Source organism: Trachemys scripta, unplaced genomic scaffold, assembly GCF_013100865.1.
Source record: "Trachemys scripta elegans isolate TJP31775 unplaced genomic scaffold, CAS_Tse_1.0 scaffold_26, whole genome shotgun sequence".
In the NCBI taxonomy this organism is placed as follows: Eukaryota; Metazoa; Chordata; order Testudines; family Emydidae; genus Trachemys; species Trachemys scripta.
The window spans coordinates 1968846-1988140 of NW_023260511.1; the positions used below are offsets into that span (position 1 = coordinate 1968846).

At 43.4% G+C, this 19295-nt stretch overlaps 1 protein-coding gene across 1 annotated transcript; it reads right to left on the bottom strand.

Moving 5' to 3' along the window:
- Positions 1 to 5498: 5498 nt before the first annotated feature.
- Positions 5499 to 17641, bottom strand: LOC117870311. Its single transcript, XM_034757413.1, has 6 exons — positions 17326 to 17641; positions 13876 to 13950; positions 10780 to 11058; positions 7813 to 7911; positions 5910 to 5936; positions 5499 to 5587 (listed from the first exon to the last, which is right to left on the bottom strand). Exons 1-6 carry the CDS (start codon positions 17639 to 17641, stop codon positions 5499 to 5501), a joined length of 885 nt encoding a protein of 294 aa, XP_034613304.1.
- Positions 17642 to 19295: the final 1654 nt, after the last annotated feature.

The following is a 19295-nucleotide window of genomic DNA, read 5'->3' on the forward strand; positions in this document are numbered from 1 at the left end:
TAGCCAGCATTGATTTGTAAAGAACAAACCATGTCAAACCAATCTGATAGCTTTCTTTGATAGGATAACGAGTCTTGTGGATAAGGGAGAAGTGGTGGATATGGTATACCTAGACTTTAATAAGGCATTTGATACGGTCTCGCATGATATTGTTATCAATAAACTAGGCAAATACAATTTAGATGGGGCTACTATAAGGTGGGTGCATAACTGGCTGGATAACCGTACTCAGAGAGTTGTTATTAATGGTCCCCAATCCTGCTGGAAAGGCATAACAAGTGGGGTTCCGCAGGGGTCTGTTTTGGGACCGACTCTGTTCAATATCTTCAACTTATATATTGGCATAGAAAGTACGCTTATTAAGTTTGCGGATGATACCAAACTGGGAGGGATTGCAACTGCTTTGGAGGACAGAGTCATAATTCAAAATGATCTGGACAAATTGGAGAAATGGTCTGAGGTAAACAGGATGAAGTTTAACAAAGACAAAGGCAAAGTTCTCCACTTAGGAAGGAAAAATCAGTTTCACACATACAGAATGGGAAGAGACTGTCTAGGAAGGAATACGGCAGAAAGGGATCTAGAGATTATAGTGGACCACAAGCTAAATATGAGTCAACAGTGTGATGCTGTTGCAAAAAAAGCAAACGTGATTCTGGGATGTATTAACAGGTGTGTTGTGAGCAAGACACGCAAAGTCATTCTTCTGCTCTACTCTGTGCTGGTTAGGCCTCAACTGGAGTATTGTGTCCAGTTCTGGGCACCGCATTTCAAGAAAGATGTGGAGAAATTGGAGAGGGTCCAGAGAAGAGCAACAAGAATGATTAAAGATCTTGAGAACATGACCTATGAAGGAAGGCTGAAAGAATTGGGTTTGTTTAGTTTGGAAAAGAGAAGACTGAGAGGGGACATGATAGCAGTTTTCAGGTTTCTAAAAGGGTGTCATAAGGAGGAGGGAGAAAACTTGTTCACCTTAGCCTCTAAGGATAGAGCAAGAAGCAATGGGCTTAAACTGCAGCAAGGGAGGTTTAGGTTGGACATTAGGAAAAAGTTCCTAACTGTCAGGGTGGTTAAACACTGGAATAAATTGCCTAGGGAGGTTGTGGAATCTCCATCTCTGGAGATATTTAAGAGTAGGTTAGATAAATGTCTATCAGGTATGGTCTAGACAGTATTTGGTCCTGCCATGAGGGCAGGGGACTGGACTCGATGACCTCTCGAGGTCCCTTCCAGTCCTAGAATCTATGAATCTATGAGTTACTCACGTGTGCCAGTCTATCCCAATCGCTGTGAAAAGCACCCTGTTCCTAAGCAATTGCAGAAACTTCCCTCTCCCTATGTCTCCCGAAATGAATCATTCAAGGTATGTCTACAGTTGAGCTTTGCGTGTTCTCTGTTTGACTGAAATGGAGCAGAAACCACGCAGAAAGACTAAATTTCCCCCTGAAGTGTTATTGAAAATTAAATGAATGCTGAAATATCAAATACGTAGATTTTCCTCCACACCAGAAAAAGACTGTTTCATCAAACAAAGATTGTATTACATTATTAAGACTGAAATCCCATCCCTCCCTCTTTTCCTGCTTTCAATACCCCTTTCTGTCTTCTCTCCTGCAAGCAAAATTTAGAAACATAGGATATACATATCTATTAAAAAATGCATATAGAAAGATTAAAAAAAAGGAGGGAATCTTAAAAATGCAAATTTTCCAATTTCACACATTCTTTGGCAAAAATATATATTTGATCAACATTTATGTCTTTGTTTTTGGAACACATGGTTAACATTGCAATTGGCTACTTGATTTATTAACTTTATTCATGAGCAGTAGTATGAATAAGCCATATTCATACAAACTCATATACAGTGAGATAAATATTTTGGTCCATGACTAGTGCTATTTGTATATTCAGCCATCATCCCATTCTATATTTTGCCTGTCATCATGACTTCACTGTTTTACTGCTAGAAGAATTATCCTCATTTTTTTGCAATGTAAGTTGGATACTGAATACACATGTTCTCACATGAGATTTAGGGTGTATTTGAAATCTATTCTCAATAATATCAAGTTCTACATAAGGTTAGGATACACCTAATATGGACAGTAATCCACTTCATGGGAATTAAACAAATCAATATTGTTTTAATAGGAGTTTTCATCAAAGTCTAGTTTTTCCCTGGTGTAACTCAACTGACTTCACTGGAGTTACAGACAGGATGTATTTGGCCTCTAATGGGTAGTATATTATTTTGAGAGGATGTCTGGCCAAGAGAACTATACAGTATATGCATTTTCATGAGAACCTCTATCCCTTCCCTGCTGCACAATAAAGTTATAGAGATCAATACAAACCTTCCACCTCCAAACCCTAAAAATCAGAGCAAACTTACTGTTTTCCACCTGGAGCCAGCCTGCAATATATATATTGCCAATAAATGCACTGTCTTTTAATATTTGGGACCCATTCTTCCCTGTTGGCATCATTGAGACTCATGCCAATGATTTCAATGATTTCACTGACATCAGGAACAAACTCCAAGTTAACAACTATTCTCACTTTTTATATTGACATAAGGTCAAATTGACAGCATTTCAGCCTCCAACACATCTACCACTATATCAAATACAGGATGAGAGGATACCTCAGTTGAAACTAAGGAATATCCAATGTCTTCGCCATATGATCCACTAACTCATGGGATGCCACCATATCTTCTGAAGGTGAAAAGGCTGACTTGTCCCCTACATTCTCATCTGGGGATGTCATTTCTCCAAAGTCTGGATCTGACTCCTGCACTTCCATTCATTCCTCTTCTTCTGATAAAAATTCCCTCCCTCATCCATATCGGAGAGTATTGGATCTGAGCAGGAATGTCTCCTCACATTCCCATGAAGAAATACATCACTGCTCAGCTCTTTAAACATATCTGATTCAGAAGAGTCTTTCCCCTGTGGATTGGCTTATGTCAGAGAGGCCAACACCACTTCAGGCTGAATCCCCATGCCTCCCTTGCCCTTCCAGTCTTTATTAACAGGATTGGCTCTAGTCCTAGAGACTGACACCTCAGACAATTTCTTTTTCTGATCTTTAAAAGGTGGAAGTGGAGCTGATAATAGCTCATCTTAATTAATTAGCCTCTTAGAGTTGGTATGGCAACTTCCACCTTTTCATGTTCTCTGTATGTATATATATCTTCTTACTATATGTTCCATTCTATGCATCTGGTGAAGTTGGCTGTAGCCCATGAAAGCTTATGCTCAAACAAATTTGTTAGTCTCTAAGGTGCGACAGGTACTCCTGTTCTCTCTGTGGATGGTCCAGGATCCATGGATAGAACCTGCTTTGGCTTCAAAGTGTAGGTTTCCAGGCAGCACACTTTATCTCCTCCATGAGCTGGGAAGCCCATCCCCCTTGAGAAGACATGCCCCAGGAGAAGCTCATAGATTTCCCAGCAGATGTGCCAAAAATGGCAACAAACTGTAGCTTCCTCTGACACTCCCAACCCAGCACAAATAACAGCCACTCCCAACAATCCCCCGATGAATAATGAGCAATGTAACCCAACTGCCAGCTGCAATAAACTTCTCTAATCTCCCTCTGGATCACCTCTGGTACCCTAGATTCATTCAAAAATAATACAGTGATTTCTAGCCAATATCCTCTCTCCCCTCAAAAGTAGAAAGTTGCACAACTCAGTGCTAACTTACTCCTTTGTCTCTGTCTCTGAAGCTCGTCTGTAAAAGAATGACACACATTTGAGTACTTACATAATTTTTGTCCTTTTCTTCAAGCATCTTTTAAATTGCTTAATTTACCCCCTCCTGATAATTAAGAATGAAGTAGGATTCATGGACAGAAGCACTGTGCTGAATTTGACTATCAACCTCTAGGTCCTTCTGGACAAATCACTGTTGCTGGACATTCAAATACATGCAGCTCATAAAAATTCCTTCTCAAATCTGCAGGTGGCTAGGAGGCTATTGGCAATATTGCACATATGACTAATGAAATAATTTCCCCCCTCTGTAAACATCTGAATACAAATTCAGGAAAAAAATATGTTGGAGTTTTCCAAAATTCTAGGGCCTAATTTACCCAACTGTTACTACATTGACATCACTGTAGTTACAGATGGGATGAATTTAGCCATGTCTATGCAGTGGAATGTTTTCAGAGAGAACCAATTTCTAAACAACAAATACACCGCATCCACAATTCCACCATATTCCTCTCTTTCTTCCTTTGCTTGAGTAGCAGGCTATATAAATCAATGAAAACTTACTCATTTCTCTCCATTGTTGGTCTGCAAAAGAATGACAACTATATGAGTAAGAAAATCATTCCCCTCTTCTTCAAAAAAATTCTTTTATAGAGGTTGAGAAGGGATAGATGTCTGTTAGGTGAGAGTTATAAAAAGACAGCAACTTTTTTTCTTTATTTTTTAGAAAGGCCTAATTCATGACTGGAACTTAAATAGGGTTGCCAACTTTCTAATCGCACAAAACTGAACATCCTAGCCCTGCCCCTTCCCGAGGCCCTGCCCCCACTCACTACATTCCCCCTCCCTCTGTGGCTCGCTCTCCCCCACCCTCACTCACTTTCACTGTGCTGGGGAAGAGGGTTGGGGTGTGGGAGGGGATGAGGGCTCTAACTGGGGTGCGAGCTCTGGGGTGAGGCCATAAATTAGGGATTCAGGGTGTGGGAGGGGGCTCTGGGCTGGGGAAGGGAGTTGGGGTGGGGGAAGGAGTGATGGCTATGGCTGGGGGTGTGGGCTCTGGGGTGGGATAGGGATGAGGGGTTTGGGGTGCAGTAGGGGTCTCCAGGCTGTGGGGTCAAGGGATTCGGAGTGCAGGAGGGAGCTGTGGGTTGAGGCAGGTGTTAGGGGTGTGGGAGGGGGTGCGGGCTCTGGGGTGGGGCAAGGGCTGAGAGGTTTGGGGTGCAGGACAGGTCTCCGGGTTTGGTGGGGGGCTCAGGGCTGGGGCAGAGGTCTGGGGTTCGGCATTGGGGCACAGGCTTACCTTGGGCGGCTCCCAGTCAGTGGTGCAGCAGGTCTAAGGCAGTCTAGTCCCTATCTGTCCTGGCTCCGCTCTGTGCCCCAGAAGCAGCCAGCAGGTCCGGGTGCTAGGCATGGGGGGGATGACAGAAGTCCCAGCGAGCTGCTTTCCCCTGCAGGCACTGCGCTCCCCTGTTCCCATTGGCAATGGTTCCTGGCCAATGGGAGTACGGAGCCAGTGCTCAGAGCGGGGGCAGTGCATAGAGCCCCGGGCACCCCTGCCTAGGAACTGGACCTGCTGGCCGCTTCCAGGGCACAGCGTGGTGCCAAGACAGACAGGGATTAGCCTGCCTTAAACCTGCAGCACCGCCAACCGGACTTTTAATGGCCTGGTCGGCAGACACCCAGCAACCCTAGGTTTAAATCTCTATTAGATTGCACTAGAAGCTCTGCATTTTCAGCAGGGATACTTCTGGCTATGGCTGTGCAGCAGACTGTTCTATGAGGGAGGGGTGCTCCGGTCAGCAAATATAAAGTCCATCATGAGCTCCATCTCTGCATCAATGGAAGGTGTAGTAGGAATATGGCCTGAAACATAAGCCCATGTTTCAGACATAAGCCCAGATATCAGAGGCCTGGTATGAGGCCTGAGGCCTGGGCTAAAGTAGTTAAAATCTTGCTGCTATAAAACAAAGTTAAGTTGTGAGTAAGAGGCAGGCCCTGCTCACAGAATTGATTGAAAAGGTATAGCTTGTGTTATAAAAGACTTGGTCCCTACTACATTGTAAACAAACTAAGTTAATCTGTGTATTAAATTTGGGTTACTGAAAACAAAAATAAATGTAAAACAAACAAAAAACTTTATTATGTTAACTAACTTAAGCTGTTTAAGGTTCCATCCCANACTTACCAGCCAGAGCAGTTGTTTCATTATTTTCTGAAAAAGTAATTAAATAAATAAAATGATGATTTTTTAAAAAGGAGACAATTTAACTTCATATTATGGCTCTGTGTGCTTCACAGGGGTCGTATTTGATAAATCACACAGGACTGGAAATGTGTGATTTCTCAAGTAACCATCGCACAAGTCAGAGCTGATCCACACTAACAATTAAAACTAGTGCTCAAGAAAAATGGGCAACTCACGACTCCCCGAAGGCACTGATGAATGCAGTAGCTGTTTGGTAAGCTAGGTGAAATCAGTGTTTCCACTCAGCCCATTTCCTAGTGCACAAAGCTCTGTTCAATGTCACAAGTTATGAAGAATGGTCGGGATTTACGATATAGTAACAGGTAATACATATGTTGTAGTTGTTTTTTCCTTTCCTACATGTTGTTCGACATCTATGTGCCATAAGACTGTCTGGTCTCATGTATTATCATTGTCTAAGTGTAATAAAAATAAAGTAAAAAACCCAGCATGGTGGTCAAGGTTCTCTACCATTTTGAGATGCTATGAGCCTGGTGATAGAGAGGCTAATCATGCAGAACTCTTACAATTGTTACTACATGAAGGGTTAGATTCACAAAGGGACTTAGGCGCTAACTGCCACTTTAGGCACCTAAAACCCAGAATCAGGCGCCAGTGGGATTCACTAAACCCCTGCTCAGCTGTCCCCAAACCCTGTTGGCACCTAAACTCGCTCGGCGCCTAAATTTTTGCACTCAAACTTCCCTCAGCACCAGGGAAAGATAGACATTCCTCTGCCTACCTCACATGCAGGACCCAATCTGGTAAGCATGTTCAGAGCTTGCCTATTGGATCAGGCCCTCTCACCTGGGATATGGGAGACCCCTTACTAAAGCCCGGCCCTGTCCTTCGCGCCTCCACATCAGGGGGGAATGGGATTTAAACAGGGTTCTGCTACCTCTCAAGTGAATGCCCTAACCAGTGGGCTATGGGAAATCCTGAGATGGGGCACACTCAATCTTTCCCACTGAAGCTGCTCCACTTTGGATAAATAATAATAAAAAAGTCATTGGAGTGGAGGGAACTCATCCTGGGGTCTCCCATCACTCCAGTGAGTATGCGCTACCACCAGGCTACAGAGTCATTCTCATGTTTGCTTTATCTCTCTGGCCCAATGATTCTTTCATTTTTTAGTCTACAGTGCAAGAGCTTCAACAGGAAAGACTGAGAAAGGCTCACATCACAATATTCTATAGCTCAGTAGTTACGGCATTTACTGGAGAGGTGCCAAATCCCTTATTCCCCATCTGGTGTCGGGGAGGACTTAAACCAGGGCTCTCCAACATCCCACATGAGTACCATAGCCACTGGGCTAAAAGTTACAATGGAGCTCCTCCCTCCAGCTTATTGCTAACATAGCGAAGGCACATGACAGCTAGAAAGAGTTTGGAGCTGAGAATGATAAGCAGAGATAGGTGCCTCCCTGAAGCCTGTATTTAGGCATTTTTCTCCAAGTGAAGGGCAGGGCTCAGCACACACCCCTTGGCATGGCACCACCCACCGGCTGATTTAAGTGAAGATATGTGCAGAGGGCTGGCTTGTGTGAATCCCATTCTGAGGTGCCTACCTCTCTCCATTCACTATACAGGGAGCCTGGGCACCTCACACATGCTTTGTTAATACCATTGATTATCCAAGCACCTGAAAGTTAGAGGTTGCGAGCGTCCCCTCGCCTGTTTCTTTGTGAATCTAGCCCGAACAGCCTCACTGAGCAATTTTGGATGGTTTGCATGGGGCACAGGCTGTACATGGGAATGAGTCACATCTTCTACCCAAGTTCTTTCATATCACAATGTTTAGACTCTTTAGTGTTTTCTGAAATAACATGAATAGGAAAACTTACTTTTCAGCTTATAAATCGCAGCGCTAACCAGGGCTATGCTAATCAGCAATATCACAATGAAGGCCGTCATCCATGGGGAGGTGGCAGGGAAGAAAACATCTGCAAAACAGTTCATAGTGTCCATTATTCTTTCATGTCATTCAGCTTTCCTTTCAAAAATGACAAAACTAAATTAAATCTTCATGAGAAGCAGGTGAGATATGAGTCGACAGTGTGCCCTTGTTGCCAAGAAGGCTAATGGCATTTTGGGCTGTATAAGTAGGGGCATTGCCAGCAGATCGAGGGACGTGATCATTCCCTTCTATTCGACATTGGTGAGGCCTCATCTGGAGTACTGTGTCCAGTTTTGGGTCCTGCACTACAAGAAGGATGTGGAAAAATTGGAAAGAGTCTAGCAGAGGGCAACAAAAATGATTAGGGGGCTGGAGCACATGAGTTATGAGGAGAGGCTGAGGAAACTGCGATTGTTTAGTCTACAGAAGAGAAGAACGAGGGGGGATTTGATAGCTGCTTTCAACTACCTGAAAGGGGGATGGATCTAGACTGTTCTCAGTGGTACCAGATGACAGAACAAGGAGTAATGGTCTCAAGTTGCAGTGGGGGAGGTTTAGGTTGGATATTAGGAAAAACTTTTTCACTAGGAGGGTGGTGAAGCACTGGAATGGGTTACCTAGAGAGGTGGTAGAATCTCCTTCCTTAGAGGTTTTTAAGGTCAGGCTTGACAAAGCCCTGGCTGGGATGATTTAGTTGGGAACTGGTCCTGCTTTGAGCAGGGGGTTGGACTAGATGACCTCCTGAGGTCCCTTCCAACCCTGATATTCTATGATTCTATGAGATCTGAACTCTCTCTAGGACATATTGAAGGCACTGTCTTATGCATGAAGGGGTGGATTTTCATCGAAAGGCTATACAGTTTCCCCGTGATATTGTGAATAGTTGCTATAGGTCCCAGACCCATTCCTCCTGAGAGTAAGAAACACATACATCAATGTATTATCCGGGTAGATTCATGCATTCCAGAGAAACAGAGGGTGCCTTAATGAAGGCCTCCAATAACATCCAGAGATAAGTTATAAACACTCAAGGTGGGACCTTCAAAAGCATTCAGTATTGGCCTAACTCTGTCCCAGTTGAAGTCACTGGTAGAACTCCCTTTGATCTGAATGGGAGGAGAGTTATATCAGTACGGAGCTTGTTCTTGAAAAAAACCATCTCCAAGGCCTTAACCATCAGCCATGGAAGGCAATGAAAGTCTTTCCATTGACTTCAGTGTGCAATGGATTTGGTCTTTAGGATGAGATTTTCAAATGTGTCCAAGAAATTTAGGAGCACTGCTCCCTTTGAAAGTACATGCTTTGCTCCTAACACCCGGAGGCAAATTTGAAAATCCCATGATGAGATATTATGCTGATGGTCAAGAGAGAGATTAGACCACTCTCTCTGGAACATTCCCACACCAGCATCAACATCCTGGACACAACAATCACTTTCAACAATGGAACCCTACAGACAACAAGAAACACATGGATCACAACACCTACCTCGACAGGTTCAGTAAACACCCCAAACACACCAAGAAATCTGCTATTTACAGCCAGACATTCAGATAGCACAGAATATGTTCTGAGGAGAAAGCCTGAGGTACACACCTTAACACACTTAAATCAGCCTTCACTAAACAAGGACACTCCACTAGAGAAGTACATCACCTCATGGAACAGGCCACCCAAATACCCTGAGAGAACCTGGTTCGATATGGAAAAAAACCTTTGACCACTGTCACCTACCAGCCCACACTGGAACCCATATGGGATATCTTTAAATGGTTACAACACATACTCAATGGGAACATCATCCTGAATGAAATCTTTCCTGAATCCTCACTTTTTGCCTTGAAACAAACCTCCCAATCTTACTAAGTTCATCAACAGAAGCAAGCTCCCCACAGACCTGGACACCAACTTAAAGCAGTACCAGATCCTGTGAAAACAACAGATGAAAACTTGCAGACATATCGCCACTGCTAGATGATCAATACCCATCACAACACACCTTTCAAGATCCATGGGTCCCACACATGCTTTTGTGATGTACCTCATCCAGTGCACTAAATGCCCCAATAAAACTATGTAGGTGAAATGAGACAATCACCATGCTCTCAAAGAACTCACTCAGAAAAATCGTAAAAGACGAGAACACCATTTCACCCATGGGCAAACACTTGTCACAAAACAATCACTCCATATCTGACGTCTCAGTCCTCATCCTCAGGGGAAACCTGCACAACACCTGCAAAAGACAAGCCTGGGAGTTTAAATTCATAACTTTGCTAAGCTCTACAAATCATGGACTCAATAAAGACACTGGATTTATGGCTTATTACAACAATCTGTAACCCACTAACCCTCTTTCATCCTATGACTACAGAGGTGCAAACTACCCATGTTACCTTGAATGATCTCTTGCAACATGTGTTAACTCCATATGCTAAACAATCTGTTCCACATTGTTTTTAGCTGAGACACTCTGAGTACCTTTTGGACCTCTGTGTAAGCTCCAAATCTTTTCTTTTTTACCAATAGAAGTTGGTCCCATAAAAGTTATTACCTTGCCCACCTGGTCTCAGAGAGAGAGAGAGATGGCATTCTCCATCAGTCTGTTAAATAGTGAAATTGTCAAAAGACACTGCTGCTCACTGGTGGAGTTAATTTCTACCAAGCAACTCCACACATAGGATGAGTTATTGTTAGATTTATTAATAATAATACTTCAAATAATTTCACTTTTTACCTATAGATACTTGTAAGTAGTGGTTCTGTGTAAAAAAAAAAAAAAAAAAGAGGAAAAGATCAATGAAGATGATTTCTGGGGGAGTTGGGAATTGTGTTCATCTAAAAGATTTGGAATCATTTTGAGACAACCTGTGTTTTTTCCTCCTGGGAGACACTTATACAAGTTCTCATTTACCTGCAATTACAACTGTAGATTCGTTTGAGGTCTTTAGCACGTTATCAATTACGTTGCAGGAGATGGCATTGTCAGATCCTGATTTCAGAAGGATCGAACTTTTGGCACGAGCCTCATCTGTGTCGGAGGTTGGGGTGATTGGACTTCCAGTAAGATTGTGTCCTTTACTGTCTGTCCAGAACAATTGCACATCAGAAAACTTCGTCTCAGAAAAACAGGTGACTCTGATCCCATTGTCCTCATAATTGTCCAGGACAATCAATGGTTCATGGCTGTTACCTATAAAGATAAGAGACACATAATTTGTTATGGGGTCTGTGCACTTCCCTTGGTTTGTCTATGTCCCTCTCTGCAGCTACAGTTTGTGAAGAAGTTTTGGAATTATGTGGTCCTGACTAGGCTGCATAGTCATGATTCCAACCTAGATTCAATTGTGGGCCTTTTGATATGCACCTCTATCCCTAAATTTGGTTAGGAAAATTGGCCTGGCCTGAAAATGGCAAACTCCACTCTGAAAGTGAAGGAGGATAGCTCTCCACAAAACTGGTCAAAGTGGTTACCAGCTGGTTAGTGGTCCAGGGTATGTGTAAGAGATACTTCTCCTGAAGTATGGATCACATGGACTGGTCAAACTGTATTTCAAATAAAGGCCATTGAAGACTATGCGGACTTCAAATGACCATCAATGTCTTACATCTCTCTGGCTCTCTCTAGCTCCAAAATGACTTGTTACTAGACCTGGGTAGAAAAGGATTTTCCCATCCTGGGAAATGTTTAGGAGTCTGAACTTTTTTTCTCTGCTAGAAATGGGGAAAAATAATATTCATGGGGGCAGGGGAATGAAAATGTTTCATTTTGATCATTTTCAAATGTTTTATTTCGATTTCATGCAATCGTTGTAGCTGTTTCAGTCCCAGGATATTAGAGAGACAAGATGGGTGAGGTAATATCTTTAATGGATCCAATTATACTGGTGAAAGGGACAAGCTTTCAAGCTTACACAACTCTTCTTCACATCTGGGAAAGGTACTCAAGGTGAGTACTTCTGTTGATGAGAGAGACCTGAAAAAGAGCTCTGTGTGACTTGAAAGTTTGTCTCTCTCACCAACAGAAGTTATTAATAAAAAGATATTACCTCCTTGTCTCTTGCTTTGATTGTGACTTTTTTGAGGGTGGAGTAAAATTTTTGTTAGTCTAATGAGGCTTTCATTTCTAAACAATAAAGTGATTTTGAATCAGAAAACTAGAATTTTTCATTTTGAATAGGTCAAAATGAAACATTTTTCACAATTTCAAAACTTTTTTCTGTACATTTTTTTGAATTGGTAAATTCATTTAAGCTGGTTCTTGAACAATTTGAGTTTTGATGAATAAGTACTTTTAAGCAATAACAACAAAGTTTCATCAAAAAATGCCCAATGAGCTCTACTTATTACTACCTTTCTAACTTTCCATATATGTCAGTGTCCTTGAAAATAAAATACAGGGCTGCATTTGAAGAAAATAATGTGTAAATAAACAAAGTTAGTGACTGTTGTATCTAGATATGTGTGCATATGAGAAAGAGAGAGAGAGAGAGAAAGAAAGAAAGAGAGCATGTGTCTTTCTAATTGCTAGTTGAGGATTAGAGAAAATATAAAGGTGCATGCAAGCTATAGCAATCCTTTTTTCAGCTTACGTGACTCCTCCTAGCCAGTTGGGCTCCATCTCATATACTTCTTTCCACTTCTTGGAAAGGAGAGGAGCAAAGGGCTCAGAGATTCAGGAGAAGTATCTCTTACACATACCCTGGACCACTAACCAGCTGGTAACCACTTGGTCTGCAGCACATTGCCTGAGAGGCAGGGCTGGTGCAACCCATTAGGCGATCTAGATGGTCGCCTAGGGTGCTAGCATTTGGGGGGCGGCATTTTCTTTGGTGGCGACCGTGGTGGCTGGAACTTCGGCCGCCACGGTCGTCGTTGCCATTTTGGCGGAGGGAGCTGGGGCAGGGGAGCGCGGGGAGGGCCGCCTGCAGCAAGTAAGTGGGGGCGGCATGCAGGGGAACCGCTCCCGGCCCTAGCTCATCTCTGCTCCGCCTCCTCCCCTGAGCACGCCTCCCCGCACTGCTTCTCTCCCTCCCAGACTTGCGGTGCCAAACAACTGATTGGCACCGCAAGCCTGGGAGGCAGGAGAAGTGGAGCAGTGACGGCATGCTCGGGGAGGAGGCGGAGCAGAGGTGAACTGGGGTGGGGAGCTGCCGCATGGCTCCCTGGGCGGGGGGGGGGGGGGGGGCGGGGGCGGGGGGGGGGGGAGCCACCGGGGGGGGGGGGGGGGGGGGAGCTGCTGCGGGACTTGGAGAGGGGGAAGGGCGCAAGGTGGAAGTTTCGCCTAGGGCACGAAACATCCTTGCACCGGCCCTGCTGAGAGGGCTGTATACCTACAGTGCAAACTGCACCACATAATGTGTTACAGTTAAGGGCTCTACTCATTCTTTGAGCTTCAGAGAAAAAGGAGAGGCAGCTGGGAACTTCATGAAGTTCTTAACTTCCACAGTAGTCTAACAGAAAAAAAAGTCCATGAAATTGACAAACAAACAATTTCCTTAAATGTAAGTCAGTATTTCTATGTGTTACATTCACAGCATACAAATAGTGAAATCAGATAAAAAGACATAAAATACCCTTGCTGGAAGGTTGCAAGTTTGCACTATGTCTTAGAATTCAGGATGATAATACACAAGAACCCAAAAACACAGAGAGAGAAAGCAGGCTGCTCCCTGAAACACAGAGGCCCAACAAACCCCACCTTGCTTGAGGCTGGCTTTCTGCAGACTGCCTGCTGCTAGACCCAGATCACACACTTCCCTACAGAGCCTACTGCCTGCAAGCAGGGCCAGGAAAAAAACTCTGAAACTCAAAGTGATAGCTTACAATTTTAACCGATTTTCAATATCCCCCACCATTGAACGTTAAAGACCAGCTATGCCTCTAACAATATGGAAATGAACAGTTATGGGAAGGGAGATAAAAATTCAGATAGGCTCACAGTTTCTGAAATTAGTATGTGAGTGCAAACTATCACTGTGCATAACAAAAATAAATACAGTGAATTTACCTGCAGTGAAATGGAGGGCCAGCGCTAGCACCATCATCTGAATGGCTGCTGTCCAGGGAACTGAGAAACCCATTGCTATGAAACAGAAAAGCACATTCTGAAGACCCAGATATGAATACAACAGAAAGAAGCTGGAAGTTCAATAACCAGGAACACAAACTCCACGGTGCCTAGAAATGGGAAGCACAAGAGGGCTCTGAGTTCAGAGACCACAAATGTAAAATAGTTCAGTGTACATAAAAAGGAAGATTGTCACAGGGTGACACTGACTCTATTTTTAGCATGGCAGCGCAAGCCCCATTCTGACAACCTGGGCTTGGAGACTCTCTGCCAGGGCTGTGTAGATATATGGGAAAGAGGCCAATGCCCCTGTGACTAGTTAGCTGTCCCTATCTGGAGTTGTGGCTGTGTGGGCCCTGTCTGAGCTAGAGACAGGGAGCTGCTTGGTGCAGGGAAGTTCAGGCAGGGAGAAGTGGGGAGGTGCTGCCTAGAAATGCAGGCCCCCTGAGCTCAAGGGGAGAGACCAGAGGCCAGGGCTGAGAAACAGAGACCTCAGGAAGGACAGGCTGTGCCCAGTAGGAGACTGAGGCAGAAGAGACTTTACTTTGGGTTTGACTTTGCTTTGGGTTTATTTTGTATTAAATATACCAGTCCCCAAGAAAGGGGGGTTGTTCTTGAATATAAATCTCTGTGGATGATTTCTGAGGCCCTGAGAGAAGGGGGAACTGAGGCTGGGTGCCTGTGAGGCATCTTCCTGCCATGAGGGGGTGTTCCAAGATGGCAGCCCTATGACAAGGATCAATAAAAATATTTAAATGCCTGTCAGAACGATAGTGCAATTGTGCCTAAGGCATAGTTTCATTCAGTATAACCCCCATGGCTACCCACGAGCTGTGTCCTCCACTGGCCCAGCTCCGCTGTTATGATCAGTGAGCCCAGGGCCGGTTCCAGCATTTCTGCCGCCCCAAGCAAAAAAAAAAAAAAAAAGCCTCCCCTCTCCCTTGGCCGCCCCAAGCACCTGCTTGTTAAGCTGGTGCCTGGAGCCAGCCCTGAGTGAGCCTGTGCAGCTGGGAGTAGAACTTCACCTATTAGCTTAAAATCACTCGATAAATTCATAACAAATTATTTAGATTGCAAGCTCATTGAGTGTTCACTGGAGGCTTCTGACCTGATCTTTAAGGGCCTCTGTTTCTGATTAATGTAAAGCCTATGTGCTAAGCAGTAGTGTAAGTAGATGACACCAAAGATTCAGTATTTCAGACTTTGCTATAGGTTTTAAGATTAAGAATTAGCGTGAGGCCAACCTGAGGCCTGGTTGTTAGCAAGGGCTAGCCTATGTGCTTGACCAGAGGTGATGGAATTTAATATGTGCTTGGCACATGTTAAATAAACTACCAAGGATCAAGTACACCGCAAGATTGCACAAAATAGTAGATTTTTAGGTCCTTTTGCAACAAGGTAATTATGAATTTAACCACATTGACATATCAAAACTACCGGGGCATTAATTGACACAAGTGAGATATTAACTCATGGAAGCTTCACTGTGGTTAGCTGGAATACCACAGATGGTTAGTAAGAATACCACATATGTGCAAGAGTCAAACGCCTATCAGATATGACCTCAAACATGTGTGGATGAATAAAACGCGGTTATCCAGCCAGTTGTTGGGACACCAGGGATGACTGAATGGCGAAAGCCTGAGTATAAACAAGCCCTCTTTGGTGATTTCCACTTTCTTTTTCATCTATCTTTGTGGTTTAACAGTCTCTATGATGTATGTCAGCATTGGGAATTGTTTTATCCTGTACCAGCCATAAGGCTGTACCTATGCACGACCCAGGGGGTTATTTTTTTATACTTATCTTGCTAGATTTCATTTTCTATTGTTTCAGTTATACTTGCTTGTATTAAATCAAACTTATAAGGTATCTATGTGTGTCCCACCAATTTCATCTTTTTAATTAATTTTAAGTAACCACCTAGATAAAGAACCTGTTATTAGTAACAAGTGCATTTAGAAACCCAAATTAACGAAGGCTTCAGACTGCTTTTTATTTTAGGTTTGTACAGCACCTGGCACAGTGGGGTCCCAATCCTGAATGAAGACACTGGGTGAAACTGAATGCAAATGGTAAATAATAACAACAACAATAAAATCTCCTGATGCACAATGGAAAAAGAAAAACTAGGAATTAATGAAGGCAATAGGGAGAATGATTTTAGTTCCTTTAAAGTTAACATGCATTTACCTCTTGGTGGATTAAAGAATAATTCTATTTGCAAATGGCTAAATCCTGACTCAATTTCCCAGTGAAGCTGATGGGAGTTTTGTCTCTGTAAGGTCTTAATAAAGAGCCCTTATTTGGCTGTAGACGTGTTATAGGTACAAACTTTTGCATGTGACTTTCACAGAAACACTCTTACTGTCTGATTCTCTTCTCACTTATAGAAGTCTCATACCTTTGTCACTCCCGTCATTACACTGGAGCTACTGATGGTTTACTTTGGTGTAAATGAAATCAAAATCAGGCTGTTAGACCATAAATAAAAGGACGAGGATGCCACTAATGCTGAATTTCCAGAGTGGCTCAGCACATTTAACTGGTACTAGGTTTCCAAAAGTGCTCAGCTCACAGTTAGGCACCTAGATAAGGGCCAGATGTTCAAAAGGGTTCAGCTCAACTCCCACTGTGACATGCATGGCCAGATTTTCAAAAGAGCATCACATTAAAGATGATTAAAAATGGAATTTTTGTCTCATGGGAAAATCTGAGATTTGGATATTTGTTTTTCACCCTAAATTGGAACAAAAAGTGAAAATATCTAAACTTTTAAAAGAATGAAAAGTTCTGAAATTTTTTGATTTGATGACATTGAAATGTTTCATGTTTTGTCAGTTTGAGCGTCTAGTGTTGTAGTTCAGATGCCTCATGCCCCATTCTCCTCTATGGACCACATCTCCCATGATCCATCAGGGTCTTGGGACTCCCATGGTACATATCAGCAGCTCAGGGGATCCATTAGTGTCAACCCATCCCAAAACAAAATGGTTCATTTCAATTTTTCTCAATGGAAAATTAAAAAGAAATAGGCAACATTAACATTTTTGTATAGATAATTTACATTTCACAGAAAACATTTTCTATTGAAAAAAACATTTCAATGGAAAATTTCCAACCAGCTTTCTTTAGCAAGTAGAGTGCTGAGACCCTTTAAAATCTGGTCGCTTATTTTGTTGCTTAAATTAAAGCTGGTTTCATTTGAAAATATTGCCCTGCTTGAAAAGCTGGCTCTCAGCTCTTGTAGGAATGGGGGCCATGGATGTATACATTGCATGCTAGAGAGATCTATCACAACGTTCACAGCACTTTCCATCGGGGTAGATTTAAAAACACAATGGCACACCACAACAAATCACAGATGTTTATCACTAAATTCAATTTTACCTGGAAATGACTGGGATTTTCTTAATCTTAGATCAGGAATGGAAATTGAGAAGGGTCGATTCCATGGGCTAGTCTTAGAGTTGGGCAGAAAGTGGAATTTCTGTCCTGCAGGAAATTTTGCCGAGGAGCCAGAGAACTTGGGGTCCAAGGTGCCAGCTCCTTGGCACCCTGTGTGCCTAGAAGACAGGCAGGCTGCTGATGGACCAGGAAGGCTGGCTGGGAAATAGACAGGTTTCAATCTCATCATAATCAACATGTTCCCGTGGAACATTTTGATTTCAATGAAATGGCATTTTCTGGCAGAATAATGTTCCATCCTGAAAATATCCAACCAGCTCTAGTTAGTATTGAGGTAGTTGTAGGGATAAGAAATCCCAGCACAAAACCACTGTCTAGGAGCCTTGTCTTCTCAAATGCCTTAGGATGGTGGTTCACAGACTGGGAAGAGCACAGCATTTCCAGCTGCTCCATGGAGCAGCTTCTGTCCGCATAGTGACAGATCTGCCACTCTCCAGTGTTGCTGCAATGCTAGTTCTAGCCCTGTCCAGAGCTTTCTTAAGGTTTCCAGAGGCTGCTATTGACCTGTAAATGAGGAAAAGCAATGGCTTTTCTGCATGCAGCACAGTTGCCTTATGTCTTTATCAGGTGCAGTATTGCCAGCTCCGAGAGTTCAAAAATCAAGGGACTGGCTTAAAAATTATGAAATTTAAAAAATAATAATAATACATCTGGGGTTCTTTTTATTCACCTTATGTTTTTGGAGCTTTTAAATCACACACAGTTAACATTTTCAAGTTTTTCACTGCAACTGTGAGGGCTAGAAGCTTACTTTTTTTAAGAAAGCTGAGATCCTCACATAATCACAGGACTCCAGGAGCTGGAGATTTAAGAAAAACACCAAAATTACAAGACTTGGGATAAAAATCACAAGAACTGGCAACACTGCCAGAGCTCTCTGGTGAAAATTCTATTGAGATCAAATTCACTGATTACAGCTGCATTGGAGGGACAGCAGCAAACACACAAGAAGAGCAGAACAGACAATTCTGTTCTGTAGGATTCAAGCATCAGGGAATGCAAGCACTTGGAAGGAGAGCTGTTAGAAATTAAAGTAAGGAAACAATGTGTTTAGAGTAGCTGGATTTTTCAGTGGGGACTGGGGGAGTGAGGCACTCAAATCCCACTGAAATTCAATTAGAGTAGGGTGCTCAAATCACTTGGGCTGCTTTGCAAATCCCAGGCTTTGTGTCCTAAAGATACTCCTTCCTGTAGCTAAGCCAGACGGAAGTCATGGGATCAGGATTCAAAAATGGCATAAAGTGTCTCTTAAAGGGTCTCTTGGTTAAGAACCAGCCCACAGTACAAACACATCTGAGAAAAGCTGACTTAAGAAGCACATGTGTTCCTCCCCTGTTGGGAAAATGAAAGTATTACACCAGGGACAGCTTGGTGGTTTGAGCATTGGCCTGCTAAACCCAGGGTTATGAGTTCAATCCTTGAGGGGGCCATTTAGGGATCTGGGGCAAAAATCTGTCTGGGGATTGGTCCTGCTTTGAGCAGGGGGTTGGGCTAGATGACCTCCTCAGGTCCCTTCCCACCCTGATGATCTATGACCAGGGATTCTCAAACTTCATCACGCTGTGATCCCCTTCTGACAACAAAAATTACTACAAAACCCCAGGAGGGGGGACTGAAGCCTCAGCCCACCCAAGCCCCACAGTCCAGGATGGGGAGGCCCAAGCCCCACTGCCCGGTGGGGTGGGAAGGGGCTAAAACAGAAGATAGGGTTACCATACGTCTGGTTTTTCCCGGACATGTCCGGCTTTTCAGCAATCAAACCCCCGTCTGGGGGGAATTGCCGAAAAGCCGAACATGTCCGGGAAAAACCAGACGTATGGTAACCCTATCTTCTGTTTTAGCCCCTTCCCACCCCACCGGGCAGTGGGGCTTGGGCCTCCCCATCCTGGACT

Excerpts from the sequence above, each read along its gene's own strand:
- LOC117870311 (XM_034757413.1), bottom strand. The coding sequence starts at position 17,641 with ATGGAACATTATTCTGCCAGAAAATGCCATTTCATTGAAATCAAAATG. Across the intron at positions 11,059-13,875 it reads GGCCCTCCATTTCACTGCAG|GTAACAGCCATGAACCATTG; the intron begins GTAAATTCACTG and ends TTATCTTTATAG. Across the intron at positions 5,937-7,812 it reads TGCGATTTATAAGCTGAAAA|AAAATAATGAAACAACTGCT; the intron begins GTAAGTTTTCCT and ends TTACTTTTTCAG.